Source organism: Neophocaena asiaeorientalis, unplaced genomic scaffold (genome assembly GCF_003031525.2).
Source record: "Neophocaena asiaeorientalis asiaeorientalis breed wild unplaced genomic scaffold, Neophocaena_asiaeorientalis_V1.1 scaffold515, whole genome shotgun sequence".
In the NCBI taxonomy this organism is placed as follows: Eukaryota; Metazoa; Chordata; class Mammalia; order Artiodactyla; family Phocoenidae; genus Neophocaena; species Neophocaena asiaeorientalis.
In genome coordinates, this window is record NW_020175829.1 from 236,730 (window position 1) to 251,722 (window position 14,993).

The window sequence follows — 14,993 nt, forward strand, 5'->3', positions numbered from 1 at the left end:
TTTTGAAAGTAGTTTTACAAATATTTATAAGCTGTTTGTTTTATTTTGTCTTGCAGTATCAGTATAGGGGAATGTCTTTGTTTGAATTTTAAAATCATTTGGTATATTTTAATATTCATGATTTGATTTCTCTAAATATTTTTATAGAGTTTAAATGAAAGTTATGTTTAAATACCAAGGCAAACACTTTTGATATAGTATATTTACCAGATAGTTCTAATAGTTGAATATGTCTGATATTTTGTTTGTTTTAATAGGGAATGCCCTGATGCAGATTCACTTGTAAGTAGATTTTACTTTGGTATAAACAGTTTAGCTATTTTCATTAGGAAATACCCAGCATATTTGGGTTGAGTTTGTTTACAAATCTTTCCAAGAAAAATACTAACCATGTTATTAGAAATTCCCTATTAAAATTATTTTACAAATGTATTTTTGGCTTTACATTGTCAGATGCTTTCCTATTAAATAGAAGGTATTTCTAACTACTTTTGAAAAGTGGACAGTTTACTTTTAAAATTGGAGTGGAGCCATAGCATATTGCTATTTTCTTGGGAAATATGTCAGATTTCAAACCTGCCAACTTTATTTTAAAATGTGCTCTTACTAATTGATTCTTATATCTATTAAAATACTACTATAACTGTTCATGTGTTTAAGGTTTGTTTAGGGGACTGTCATTTTAGAAAAAGTAGCAACAACCATGGTTAGTACTTTTCTGTGCCTTTTATTTTGTTTTGTTTTAAAGAAAGTTTGTTTATATTTCTTGTTTAAATATATTTCTTCATATATAATTAAAGAAGACATCAAATGGAGCTCCCTGTGGTTACAGTGAGAGAGTAGGTTTACCAAATGATGGAAGTAGTGTGTAGACAGATATGTTTTACAGATTGGTCATTAAACACTGATCATGTTGGTAAGTGTAGTAGAGTCAGGCTGTCTCTTTTATTGTTCTTACTTGTGTAACTATTGTTTCTTTTGGCTCCAAAACATTATGGTCTTTTACAGCATATTGGTGTACCAAAATAAAGAACTACATATTTTGTAAAACATTATGTTTTATGTTAATTAAGATAAAACTAGTATTTTTTTTCATATTTCAGCTTTAAAGTAAGAAAATTACTATTCATTAATAAATTTATAGTGAAAATAAGGAAATAGACTTCTGATGAGTTCTAGGCTTAAAATCATCAGTGTTTTTGGAGTTGTAACGTTTACCTTACCACTTGCATGTTTTGATACCCTTGGTTTACTAATTAATGAAAAAGTCAGCAGATGTGTTTGGGATTTACTTTAGTGTTCATCATGCATTTTATTTCTGAATTATTTATAGCATTTATTTGATTGCAAAATTGAATAAAAATTTTAATACTTCATGTTTTATATGCACTCCTTTAAATAAAATATTTAAAATTTTCTCAGTTAATTGATACTATTCTATAATGATCAATATTAAACAATTTTGAACTTCAGCCAGTATTTATCTGGAATTAGAAAAGGACTTTTAAAGAGGACACGAAATTCTACTGCTATATAAGAAATGATTGATAAATTTGACTGTATAGAAATGAAAAACTTACAGAATTAGAAAAAATACACCATAGAAGGAGTTGAATCACTAAAGATAGCTGGGCAGAGTGTACTTGCAAGATGTTTAACAAGGGGCTAATTATTTTCCTTTGTAAAGTTTTGATACAAATTAGTTTAAAAGGTAAGCAAGCATCCTAGTAGGAAAAGGGCATTAAGATAAAAACAGGCAATTTTCATAAGAAGAAATAAAAGGTTGTAGTGAATAATCATAAATGTTGTTCAAAATAGTAGTCTAATTCTGATGCAGATTAGAATGAAATTACTATATTAACCTATCATATTGGCAAAAGTTTTGATACACTCATACTGTTGGTAGGAATGTAAATTGGTATAATCTGTCTTGTGGATAGTTGGCAGTATCTCCCAAATAAGAAATGTATATTCTTTTTGACTCTGCAATCCTGCTGCTAGCACTTTACTGTTACTGCTATATTCACAAACTTTATGTGTGTGTGTGTGTGTATGCTTGACCAAGATATATGCTTATATAGAGGGGGAGGGAGAAAAGGTGGATAGGGATAGATGTTCGTTTCAACATTGTCTATGTTAGCAAAAAATTGGAAACACTAAAGCATCCATTAAAATGGGGATTGGTTAAATTATTAAACATTCACTTGATGAAGAAATAGATGTTATAGATCTAGGTTGCTCGTGTCTGTTGAAATGGGAAGAACTTACTAAATAAAAGCAAGTGTGATCTTTTAAGTAATTGTTTTTTAAAATAAATGTGTGTCTATTATATGTATTCTCTTTTTTTAAAAGAATGAGTTACAAGACACTGAATTGTGGTTACCTTTGAGGAGAAGGATTACAGTGGGGTCAGCAGGGAAAGGAGGCTTTCATTTTTTGTTGTTTCCTTTTATTTATGGCCTGTTTATGGCTAGTCTTACTATGACTTAAACATCAACAGGCTACTTCGGTAGGGAAATTATCCATCATTTTCTGTTCCTTTTTTAAAAAGTCTATGTATGTAATTTAAAAAAAATTATTTTGAGTGACTACATCTTTTGAAAGTTGACCAAGGAAGTGTAAATTGCTCTTAGTTTAACCAATTTCCTCTCTCCAAACTGAGACTGAGAAACATACCATTGATTTGCAAGCTCTATCCCAATATTTTGTTAAAGTTACTACCACCACTATCCACCAGAACTGCCTTTAAGATTGTTGGCTGAAGTTACATGCTCTTTTCTTCTTCTTGTACTGCTTTTGACTTAATGCTTTGCTCCAGCAGTATGGGGCCCTAATATAGAAACCATGGATTGAATGGACAAAGATGTAAACAGGTAATGTGTAAGTTTTTATTAATATCATGAATAGCTCTAGCATTGAAAACCTGGTACAGTGAGAATCATAGCTTTTTTTTTTTTTAAACACACCAAAAAAGCGTTTTATTTTGAAATAATTGTCCATTTACAGAACATTACAGAGATAGTACAGAGCAGTCCCGTATACCTTTCATCTCGTTTCTTTTGATGGTAACATCTTGCAAAACTTTGGTACAGTATTGTAACTAGGATATTGATACTCATACAGTCAAAATAGAACATTTCCATTAACCAAGGATCTTTTTTTTTTTTTTCTCCTTTCACCTATTTAACCCTCTCCCAGTGCTCAAATCCCTGGAAGTCACTGATCTGTTTATCACCTCTGTATGTTTGCCCATTCCAGAATGTCGTATAAATGGGATCATACAGGATATAGCCTTCTCAGACTGGATTCCTTTACCAGGAATATTAAATATGCATTTAAGATTTATTCATATTGTTGCATGACTTGATTGTTCATTCCTTTTTTATCACTGAAGAGTATCCCATTGTATAGATGTATCATAGTTTACTTATCCATTCACTTATTGAAGGATGTTTTGGTTGCTTCTTTTAGGTGATTATGAATAAAGCAGCTTAATAACATTTGTGTGCAGGTTTTCGTGCGAAAATAAGTTTTCAGATCAACTGGGTAAATACCTAGGACTGTGATTGCTGGAAGGATCTTTCATTTTTTTTTTTTTTTTCTTGCGGTACGCGGGCCTCTCACTGTTGTGGCCTCTCCCCTTGCGGAGCACAGGCTCCGGACGCGCAGGCTCAGCGGCCACGGCTCACAGGCCCAGCCGCTCTGCGGCATGTGGGATCCTCCCGGACCGGGGCCCGAACCCGCGTCCCCTGTATCGGCAGGCGGACTCTCAACCACTGCGCCACCAGGGAAGCCCGGATCTTTCATTTTGATTGCTCCTTTTCAGTCACTTTTGTTCTGTTCCGCCCCCTCCCTACACACACACACACACACACACACACACACACACACACACACACACACACCTCTGGCAACCACTAATCTTTTCTCGATTTCTATATATTTGTCATTTCAGGAATGTTATTTAAGTGGAATCATACTGTATGTAACCTTTTGAGATTGGCTTTTTTCACTCAGCACCCTTTTCTAGAGATTATTCCAGGTTGTTGCATACATGAATAGTTCATTCCTTTTTATTGCTGAATAGTATTCCACGATGTAGATATACCAAAATTTGTTCACCTATTGTGGGACGTTTAGTTGTTTCCAATTTTTGGCTGTTAGAAATAAGTTACTTTGAACAGTTGTGTACAGGTTTTTGTGTGGGCATAAGGTCACTCACGACACTGGTCACTTTCTTTCTGAAGTCTGTTTTATCTAATAGTAAGGTAGTCACTGTCTTTTATTTTTTAAATTAATGTTTGCATGGTATATTTTTTCTATCATTTTCCTTTCAACCTACCTATGTTGTTATGTTTGAAATGAGTTTTTCACGCGTAGCATATGGCCGGGTCATGTTTTTTTAATTCATTCTGCCAATCTGTCTTTTGTTATACATAGACCATTTATATTTAATGTAATTATTGACATGTTGGGGTTTGTCTTCCATTTAATTTTTTGTTCTCTATTTGTTCCTCTCTCTTTCCCTCTCAGAATATTGTTTTATTTTTCCTGCCTTTCTGTGGGTTATTTGAACCTTTTTTAGAATTTGATTTATTTATAGGTTTTTTTTTGTTTTTTTGAGTGTATAACTTTGTGTATCTTTTTAGATAGTCACTGTGGGTCACTCTCCAGTAACTTCAGATAGTTGTTTATGTTTATTTGACCAGAGTTTATAGATGTAATCTGCAGGAGGTTGATTCAAAAGCAGTTTATTTGGTCTTACAGAAAACAGCTCAGTATTATTTTAAATTAGTACAACATATAGTATAGTGTACTGTAAACAAATTTAAAAATAGTGTCAGTAGCAGATCCCAGATAGAATCTCTAGGAGAGGGACTTCCCTGGCGGTCCAGTGGTTAAGACACTGTGCTTCCACTGCACGGGGCATGGGTTCGATCCCTGGTCAGGGAACTAATATCCTGCATACTACTTGGCATGGCCAAAATGAAAAGGACCTCTAGGAGATTAAATATCTGGTATGTTCTAGGGTACCAGGAATAGGAAGAAAGTATTTTGAAAAAAACTTTTTTTATTCTGATTTCTAATGGTTTATTTTATTTTATTTTTTAATTAATTTATTTTTGGCTGCATTGGGTCTTCGTTGCTGTGCGCAGGCTTTCTCTAGTTGTGGTGAGTGGGGGCTACTCTTTGTTGCGGTGCGAGGGCTTCTCACTGAGGTGGCTTCTCTTGTCGTGCAGCACGGGCTCTAGGAGCATGGGCTCAGTAGTTGTGGCACGTGGGCTCAGTAGTTGTGGCTCACGGGCTCTAGAGCACAGGCTCAGTAGTTGCGGCACACAGGCTTAGTTGCTCCGCAGCATGTGGGCTCTTCCCAGACCAGGGCTCAAACCCGTGTCCCCTGCATTGGCAGGCGGATTCTTAAGCACTGCACCACCAGGGAAGTCCCCAGTTTCTTTATTTTTTAAGTATTTTAAAGTATTATTTGCATATTAGTAAGCAGCATATAGAACTCAAAGAAAGTGCTCTACTTCTAGGGTCATAACTACATCACTTGTCATCTTTTTATCTATGGAATCTGTTCTTTACCCTATATTAGATATTTCACTTCTAAACTTTAACCCAGTCTGTTAACTCACTGCTAACTACGTTAGACTGTTTATTCAGCTTGGAAACTATAACTATGTAAACCTTGTGCTGTGCCTGTCAGGTTAGCATTCCTTCATATTTCTCTTGCTGAGCTTTAGCAAGTGATTGGAAGAAGAATGGGAAACTCTAGGAGTAGAATGATACTAGCTGCCCAGTTATATCCAACTGGTACACCCTGTCTTTTCTTGGCAGTTCTTTTTCTCCCCCATTTAAAAAATGTTTTTATTTAGAAATATGTTGTAACCTACAAAGAAATACAAGAATAAAATAGTATAAAGAACACTTGTATACCTTTAACTTTTTACTACATTTGCTTTAACGGTTCCATTCTCCCTGCGTATGTATGTGCATACGTTTGTGTGTATATTTTTTTCTGATCCATTTGAGCATAAATTTTATATTCTCTTACTTAACCACAAAAGCATTTTTAGAGAAGTGTCCCTTCTGTATCCCTTCTGCTCCACCACCCTTCCTTCTTAGGTAACCAGCTTTATTGTGTTCTGATTTATCTTTGCAGTGTTTTTTTGTTTTTAATTTTTTTCATAAAGATAGCAGATATCTATATGGTTTTTAAATTTCCCCTTCTTTCTTACTTAGAAGGTAGTATACTATATATATTCTTTTGTACTTGGCTTTTTTCAGTTAGCAGTATTTCCTGGAAGTCACTCCATATCAGTTCATGGAAACTTTTCTCTTTTTTTTTTTTTTTAAATAGCTGCATAGTACTTCACTTTGTGTATGCACCATAGTTTATTCAGCTATGCTTGGACATTTAGTACTTTCCAATAATTTTGAGTTACAAATAATCTCTGGTGAATAACCTTGTTGCATATGTATTTTTTAATTCTTGGGGGCATATCTTCAGAGTAAATTCCTAGAAAAGGAACTCCTAGGTAGAAGGGTAAACACGTAAATTTTCTGTTAGATATTGCTAAATTTATCTCTGTAGGAATTGTACTATTTTGTATGTATACCAATAAAGTATAAGAGTACATTTCCTCACAGCTTTGCCAACAGAGTATATTTTTTAACTTGAGTTTTTGCCAGTCTCACGGAAAAGAGGTGGTATTTTAGTATAGTTTAAATTTTCTTGGTAGTCTTTTTGTTTTGTTTTGTTCTTTGTTTGTTTGTTTTTTGCTGTACGCGGGCCTCTCACTGTTGTGACCTCTCCCGTTGCGGAGCACAGGCTCTGGACGCGCAGGCTCAGCGGCCATGGCTTACAGGCCCAGCCGCTCCGCGGCATGTGGGATCTTCCCGGACCGGGGCACGAACGCGTGTCCCCTGCATCGGCAGGCGGACTCTCAACCACTGCACCACCAGGGAAGCCCTGTTCTATATTTTTGATATGTATTTCCATTTACTTAAGCTGTCAGTCCTCTGATTTTACCACCTCTCTTCCGTGGATGCATACAATCTTTTGCTTTTATTTCTTCACTTTGAAGATTTAGGTAAAAATTTGGTTATTCACAGAACTGCTGACATGCCTAGGCAAACACCTATTCTCTTCCTTTCAGTGTTTATCCTGTTTGTTTTGCAGTGCTTTTCTCTTTCAGACGTCTGAAGCGTGGAGTGTCATTTGAAGCTAATTATCTAAAAACACATAATTTCCCAGTGTTAATAATTTTGTTAATCTATGGTATTTGATAAATGATAAAGCTCCTCGGTAATAGTTAAAGCTGTTTTGCTAACCTTTAATGTTTTTGCAGTTGGAGGCATTGTTACAGTAAAGTTTTTCTTCTTCCCATAGAACATTCCTGATGTGGATGAAGAAGGCTATAGTATAAAACCAGAAGCAAATCAGAATGATATCCTTTCATCATCTGGATAGTCTTATGGATTGTGTTGGCATATATAAGTAGACAGTTAAAATAATCTATTATTTAATAAAGACTTCAAAGTTTTAATTAATTGTAATAAAATGTGCCTCTGTGATCTTTATTTGACATGCTGTGAATAAAAGTTAGTAGTTACATTTCTGATAAAGTCCATCTTATCTCAGAGTTTTTTTGTTCCTTTTTATAAATGTGTGAAAAACTGGTTGTGCATTAAGATAATTTAAAAACTCAATTCTTTAACTGATACTCACATACCAAAGAGAACCATTTCTACTCATCTAGTGATTCTGATTCTGAGGATGAAGAACCAAAGAAGTATCGGATAGAAATCAAACCTATGCATCCGAATAACTCACATCACACAATGGCTTCCTTGGATGAATTAAAACTATCTATAGGAAATATAACGCTCTCCCCAGCAATATCTGTAAGTAAGAAAATAAGCAAGTCTGCACTCATTATACAGAAGCCTTTGGGGTTTTGTTTTTTGGTTTTTTAAGCTCATCTACCTGCATCTGATTAGTTTTAGGACTAACGAAAATTAAAACATCACATAGTAAATAGTTAAGCATGTTGGATGAGGACATATTTATAATTTTTTCAGCTTTATTGAGGTATACAGTTTATAATTTTTATACAGGCAGATGAATGTTTGAGTTTGGTTTAGTTTTGCTTCCTTTTGAATGTGTTTTAAACAAAAATGTGGGAAATGCACTATTTCTGCCATTTGATGTATTTTATAAATAGTGCTATATGTCTCAGGCAGAGTTTTGTAAACTACAATATTAACCTTTTCCTCATCTAATGTTAAAGTTTTTCATCCATTTTTTTTGGTGAACTTTATGTAAAAGGAATTCCATAAAAATCAATTTCAAGTGAAATTAAATTATATCTTTGCTTTTTTTTTTTTCCTGTCACTGTAATTAATGGTTGTTTTTCCATACTTTTCATACAGGAAAAGGCAAATAAGAATTCTTAGTGGTAGTGGTTAATTCCTCAATTCTGAGATACTAAACTTGATAGCTTTTGAGGGAGAAAAAAAATCACCGTAATCTTTCTATCGATGTCATACTCTTAAATTTAGAAATGTTAAATTATGGGAAAAAAGCATGTCTTAGAATGTCAGTTTAGTTTATCTGCACATACTTATTGTAGCTGATGGAGAATAAAAGTTCTCACCATTTTGAATTTTATTTAATTACATATTTTCAGTAGACTCTATGTATTTGTTTAGAAAAAGTGTTTTTCTGCCAGTCATACACTTCTAGAATTTAATTTGAGAACTTTTTTCCACCAAATTTCTGAAGTGAGGTTTTATTCTACCATTACTATTTAACATTAATGCCAAGATTAAATTATGGTTTATATTTGAAGTAGGAAGTTGTGAAGCCATTAAACATTTTTTATTGCGTAAAGAGCATAACTAATTTAAAATATATATGTAAGTAAATAAAAGCCTAGAGGATATATATATATATATATCTCAAAATGTTAAGCATCTGTCTTTGGGTAGTAAGATAATTGATGCTTTGTGCTCTTTTCTATTTTTTTTTTAAAAAGTAAACGTGTTAACTTCATACTCAGAAAATAAATAATAATCAGAAAATTTTTAATTGTTAATATTTGCAAAGAGGGGTCTTGAGAGTATACTTTGTTGCCCAGTTTGCTTATCTAGCTTAAGTTGTTTTCCCTCAACAGTGTATGTGTTTTAAGGTATATAGATTTTATCAATAGACATGATTAAGAAGAGAATAGACAGATTATTAGAGCAAGGAAATAAATTCTAAAGCAAATACTGTTTTTCTTTTTCCTTTCTTTTAAACACTGTTTTTCTTTTTCCTTCCATGTGCTACTAGAGACACAGCCCAGTAAGTGCAAGATTTTATATTTTTACCTATTGACTTAAAAAGAAATTGTATATTTGAACATTGATTTTCAAAATATTTGTGTTTTTAAATTAGCAAGTCATAGTATGTTGCTGTAGATACCAGTATTTTAAAGCATTTTATTGAATGATTTAAAGGTACATGTATTATTTTTTGACTACAAAAAAGTTTTTTCTGTAATCTTTTTACGTAAATACAGTTTATAATTGAGCAGGTATATTAAAAACAACTTAAAATTATGTTCCAGTATTAACATTTTATCAAATATTTTATTACCACATTAAATTATTTGTTTAATGGTACTTAGTTTTTGCATTTCTATTTTAGGTGCAGATGAATCAGAATTCATCTAGTAAGTTTGACATTTAAATTGGTTATTTAAGTCTATTAAAATTTATCAGGGAATTTGCTAAGCTTGTAGCCTAACATACGTAGTTGTAGAAATGGTCTTTTTTCATCATGAGCCATAATGACAGACTAGAAGGATACTTGTTTTGCAACAGAAGACAACTTATCTATACTATTTCTTTTCGTTTTGAGATATGCTTTAAACTTGAATACGTGGCTACAACGTTTTTCAGAAATCAACAAAGCCAAAGAGCAGCTTCTGATTAAGCACGTAAAACTGTTTAACTAGCATAACTCATCCTCATGAGCCAGAAGGCACTTTTTAAAAAAAAATATTTATTTATTTATTTGGCTGCACCAGGTCTTAGTTGCGGCATGCAGGGTCTTAGTTGTGTTGTGCGGGATCTTTAGTTGTGGCATACAAACCCTTAGTTGCGGCATGTGGGATATAGTTCCCTGACCAGGGATTGAACCTGGGCCCCCCGCATTAGGAGCACAGAGTCTTAGCCACTGGACCACCAGGGAAGTCCCCAGAAAGATGAGTTTTAGCTTGATCTATTTTTAAGTCGTATCACAATTGCAACTTCTAATATAAGATTTTTAGTACAGTAACTCAAATTATACTAAAAATGTTTTTGGGGTGTTAACACCATTTGCAGAATCATGTATTAAACATAACAAGAGTTGTGGGGAAAATAGAGTTGAGGCAGCCCACACAAAAGCTATGCAATTTTGTGAACACAGTGCTTAATAAAAACCATGACATCAATTGTAATTAAAAATTCTAGCACAGTTAAAAAGACCTATTAAATTCTTAATAAATACCAAACTAAAAGTAGGCTTTTACTTTCAAAACATAAATGGTAAGTAGCTTGATGATAAGGGGATGTGAGGAAAATGAGTATAAAAGGGGACTACTGAGTTATCAAGATGAGGGCAAAATGCAAAAAGATGACAAACACCACAGTAAGCACCATGAGGCAAAACAAACAGCTGAAATGAGCCAAATGGGAGAATGTGATGTGAATGGGCATTATGTACACTGTTGTATTCCTCATAGTTTGCTGTAATTACCCTGTTGATGTATTTTGCATTCATCAGCTATTGCTTGGTGATGCAAAACATTAAGGTGCAATGAAAATTGCTTACTAACCAGCAGGACTTTTGTATTACTGATGCTGTTCCTCCATGTACCAATTGCTTATGAAATGATTCATGCTATAAATGCAGAAGGTAGCAAAATAGACTACCTTATAAAGAGACCTTTGTTGTTATAAAAATTTTATTTTTCAAAACAGGGTGTCCTTCAAGAATTAATAAGTACTTTTGGTCAATAAAATAATCATTAATAATATCAGAACTTGAAAAATGCTTTCATGATTCATCAGTTAAAATTCTTGAGTTATTACATACGTTATTTAAATACATAAGTATTTAAACATTTGTTCTGATTTTTAAAGTTGTAGCCCCTGTTTTATTTTATGAACAGCAGTTTAATGAATAGTTGACTATTCATTAGTTTAGTTGACTTAAGTTGGTTCTTATCAAAGATATTAGAAAAAAATGAATATTTAACAGAAATTCAGCTATTTTTTTTTTAAATTTTTTTTTTTGCGGTATGCGGGCCTCTTCACTGTTGTGGCCTCTCCCGTTGCGGAGCACAGGCTCCGGACGCACAGGCTCCGGACGCACAGGCTCCAGACGCGCAGGCTCAGCGGCCATGGCTCACGGGCCCAGCTGCTCCGCGGCATGTGGGATCCTCCCGGACCGGGACACGAACCCGTGTCCCCTGCATCAGCAGGATGACTCTCAACCACTGTGCCACCAGGGAAGCCCTATTTTTATATTTTTAAGCATGGTAGAAGACTTGTTAAAGGCTTATTTTCCTTTTCTTCATAATTGTTTATATATGTTATTAATGCCAGAATTTAAAAATTGATGTATGTGTAGTAGTTCTCCTTACATTAAAATATTTTATTACTCGGATTATTAATTTTTTCATATTTCAACTTTTTAATTAGGTGAAGAGTTAACAAAATCAAAGCCGTCTGCTGCATCCAATGAGTAAGTTCCGTGTTAAAAATTTTTTTTAAATAGACTTTATTTTTTAGAGAAATTTAAGTTCACAGCAAAACTGAGTGGAAGGTATGGAGATTTTTACATATACATTTAGCCTCTACATATGCCAAACCTTCCCCACTATCAGAATCCCCCACCAGAGTAGCACATTTGCTACACTGACACATCATTGTCACCCAAAGTCCATGGTTTACATTAGGATTAACTCTTGGTGTTGTATATCCTATGAGTTTTGACAAATGGATATTGATATGTGTCCACCATTATAGTATCATACAGAATAATTTCACTGCCCTAAAAATCCTGTGTCCTCCACCTATTTATTATTCCCTCCCCACTACATTTAAATTTTAAGGATCCTTCGTTTTATTATCTCTGTAGTTTTAATTCCAGTACACTGCTTTTAATCATCCTGTTTCCTAAGCTGTGAAACGTCATATAGAGGTTTTAGAAGTTTTAAATTATTTTCTCATTTGACAGTATTTCTTTCTATGATAATTTGTAAAAAATCCATTCAGCTGTATTTGGCCTTGGTGTCCTCACTGCTTCTAAATAAATGATAGTATCCCAAATTCATACATGTCTATATTTCAACTAGTTATTCACATGGAAATTCTCTCACTGTTTTCCTTCAATTTTGTCTGTGACCTTGTAAAATAGACTGTATACTTTATGAAACTTTTCAACTTAATTGAAAAAGGAGAGGTCTAGAAGACATGTTGCCAGTTCTTCTGAAAAAGAGAAAATATTTTAGGCCAGTGTTGCATGGGTCCTTTTTCACTTCTGTATTTATCAACAAGAATACTTTCTTTTAATGTTTTTTGTATGAGTAAAAGTAGGCTTAACTAAATGAATAGTTTAAAATGGAAACTTTGAAAGCTAAGCACTAATCGAGCAGAGTGGAGGTATTCATTTGATTTATCATTTTTAAAGATAAGTTTAGTGTTTTAAGACTTTGTTTTTAGGAATCATTTATACAGTTGTGATTCTATACTTTATCGTAAGTGTGCTTCCATGTGGGTGCATGTTGAGATACTAGATATGTGCTTATAGGTAATTGTAATATTTTCATTATAGTGGGCCTGTTTTCTAGGATTCCTAAAAAATATTTTAAATAATGGTAGTTTGATACATTAGATTATTTTTAAATGGGGATTTTCTTTTTTTATACCATAAATATATACAATTTTTATTTGTCAAACATACCTCAATAAAGTTGGGGCAGTTAACTTGAAAAAAAGACGGGGTGGCAAAGGTCAGGTCCTCAAGATCCTAGAGATTAAGCATCCTAAAAGGGTATATGACTAAGATGGAAAAGAGAAACATTTATGTTTGCATTAAAGAGCCAAGAGTTGAATCCTGAGAGTAACTAGTTTGAAGGATTCCAAGAGGTCAGTGGAAGAAAATCTTTGGTTATGCAGCACATTGAGTTTTTTGAAATGAGAATGTTCATGCTCTTGATTTTGTCCATAGTCTTGGTAACCTCTCATAAAGAGACATGTATGACCCATACATTTTGCTAGCCAACCTTAGTAGCCCAGGTAGTGGATTACCTAGGGAGAATTCCTCCTATGCATGATCTACTGCAGTGATCAGATCTTTGAAGTTTGTATAGAGTCGTTTATATACATGGAGCTTAAGCCACCATCCTGTACTTAAAAAGTACTTTGAAAAAAATCCTTTACCCTTTTTCTTCATCTTTGATAATAAGTATGGCCTTATAAAAATTCTATCTGATTTCATATCACTTCAGAAATTATCCGTCCAAGACTGGGCTCCAGATGTGAATTAGCATATCTGATAGTGCCACAGAATTAATTAGCTGTGTGTCCTTAGGCAGCTCATATAGACTCCACGCTGCTTTTCATTTGTAAAACTGAAATTATTTCTATTCTGACAGCCCCTACATTTATTAGAATATAACAAGATTTAATCAGTGGGGATTAATCTACTCTCCTTTGCGAACTTAATGTTATTGTGGGTTCTGCTTATAGCAGTTAACAAATATCAGTTTATTAAACCTGCTAATTATGTTCTTCACATATTCAATCATATGTGAAGCACAATGTCCAACTCTTTAATCATATATATTGAGCTTTCTATGAAATAAAGATAAATCACTATATTTTATACTAATAAAATACTCATTTGCTAAAATCCTTATTTTTAAAATGTTATGGTAGGAAAGGGACCAGTGATTTACTTGCTTGGGACCCCCTGTTTGGACCATCTCTTGATTCATCTTCTTCAACTTCACTAACTTCATCATCATCATCAGGTAAACATATATATATATATTTATTTATTTTTTTTGTAACTGTAAAGGAATGCAGTAGTTACTTTTTTCTAATTGATTTATCCATTACTTGTATGTTGTACTTAATGATCAAAAATTTAACTTGTCCTCTGATCATATTGCCATATAAAAGTGATTTTATACTGCTTTTGTTAACTTACCTTAAAGACCATATGGATTTAACAATAAAAATTCATCAAACACCAAGAAACAACTTTTTTTCCCTTAATATATTTATTTCTAGGCATCATTCCTATATCAATGCCCAAATAATAATTTTTATTATTCAACTTCATAGATGTGCGTTAATACAACCAGTCCATTCTTGATGGACATTCAGGTTGCATCTAGTTTTTAGTATTACGGACATCCATAGATACAGCAGATTTTGTGCACATCTCATATCCTTATAATAATTTATTAATACAAGATTTATGAGTCACAAGATATGCCCATTGTTACTTTTTGCCAAACTGCTTTCCAGAAAGGCTTTAGCACTTCCCAACATGAAATAACTTTATGAATGTGTTTTAGTTGTTCTTTTGGCAAGGATATATTAAATTTTTCTTTTCTTCAAAATATGAAGTCCCACTAGTCAACCATCAAAGCGTGTTTAATAAAACTGCTTGTTCAAAAAAGGAAAATAAAATCACTTTAAGTTGATCTTAGCCTTCTTGGGGATTTCAGAAATGCCGTGCAGTACTTGGGGTTAAGGGAATGCTCGAATGTTGGGGAGAGAACTTGAATTGAGTTCTTGCTGTGTCTTTGCTGGGATATATGCACGTTCTGTTTGATTTCATCTCATTAACTGCTGCATGAAGTCCTTTTTATTGTCCCTGTTTTATAAATAGAAAAAGTAAAGCTGAGAGAGATCAGGAACTTCTCTAAAACCACATAACTAGG

The 14,993-nt window shown here is 33.4% G+C and overlaps 1 protein-coding gene and 1 non-coding gene across 2 annotated transcripts in view; one reads left to right on the plus strand and one right to left on the minus strand.

The window, feature by feature from the left end:
* FCHO2 (FCH and mu domain containing endocytic adaptor 2) overlaps nucleotides 1–14,993 on the plus strand; it is a 114,279-nt gene that overhangs the window by 64,869 nt on the left and 34,417 nt on the right. The window contains exons 11-17 of the mRNA XM_024732766.1: nucleotides 258–282; nucleotides 7,394–7,451; nucleotides 7,733–7,908; nucleotides 9,338–9,349; nucleotides 9,695–9,719; nucleotides 11,737–11,779; nucleotides 13,978–14,072. Coding sequence (XP_024588534.1) covers nucleotides 258–282; nucleotides 7,394–7,451; nucleotides 7,733–7,908; nucleotides 9,338–9,349; nucleotides 9,695–9,719; nucleotides 11,737–11,779; nucleotides 13,978–14,072 — 434 coding nt within the window. The remainder of the gene's footprint in view (nucleotides 1–257; nucleotides 283–7,393; nucleotides 7,452–7,732; nucleotides 7,909–9,337; nucleotides 9,350–9,694; nucleotides 9,720–11,736; nucleotides 11,780–13,977; nucleotides 14,073–14,993) is intronic.
* Nucleotides 10,168–10,240, minus strand: TRNAR-CCU (transfer RNA arginine (anticodon CCU)). Its single transcript has one exon. It is a non-coding gene; the product is annotated as a tRNA-Arg (tRNA).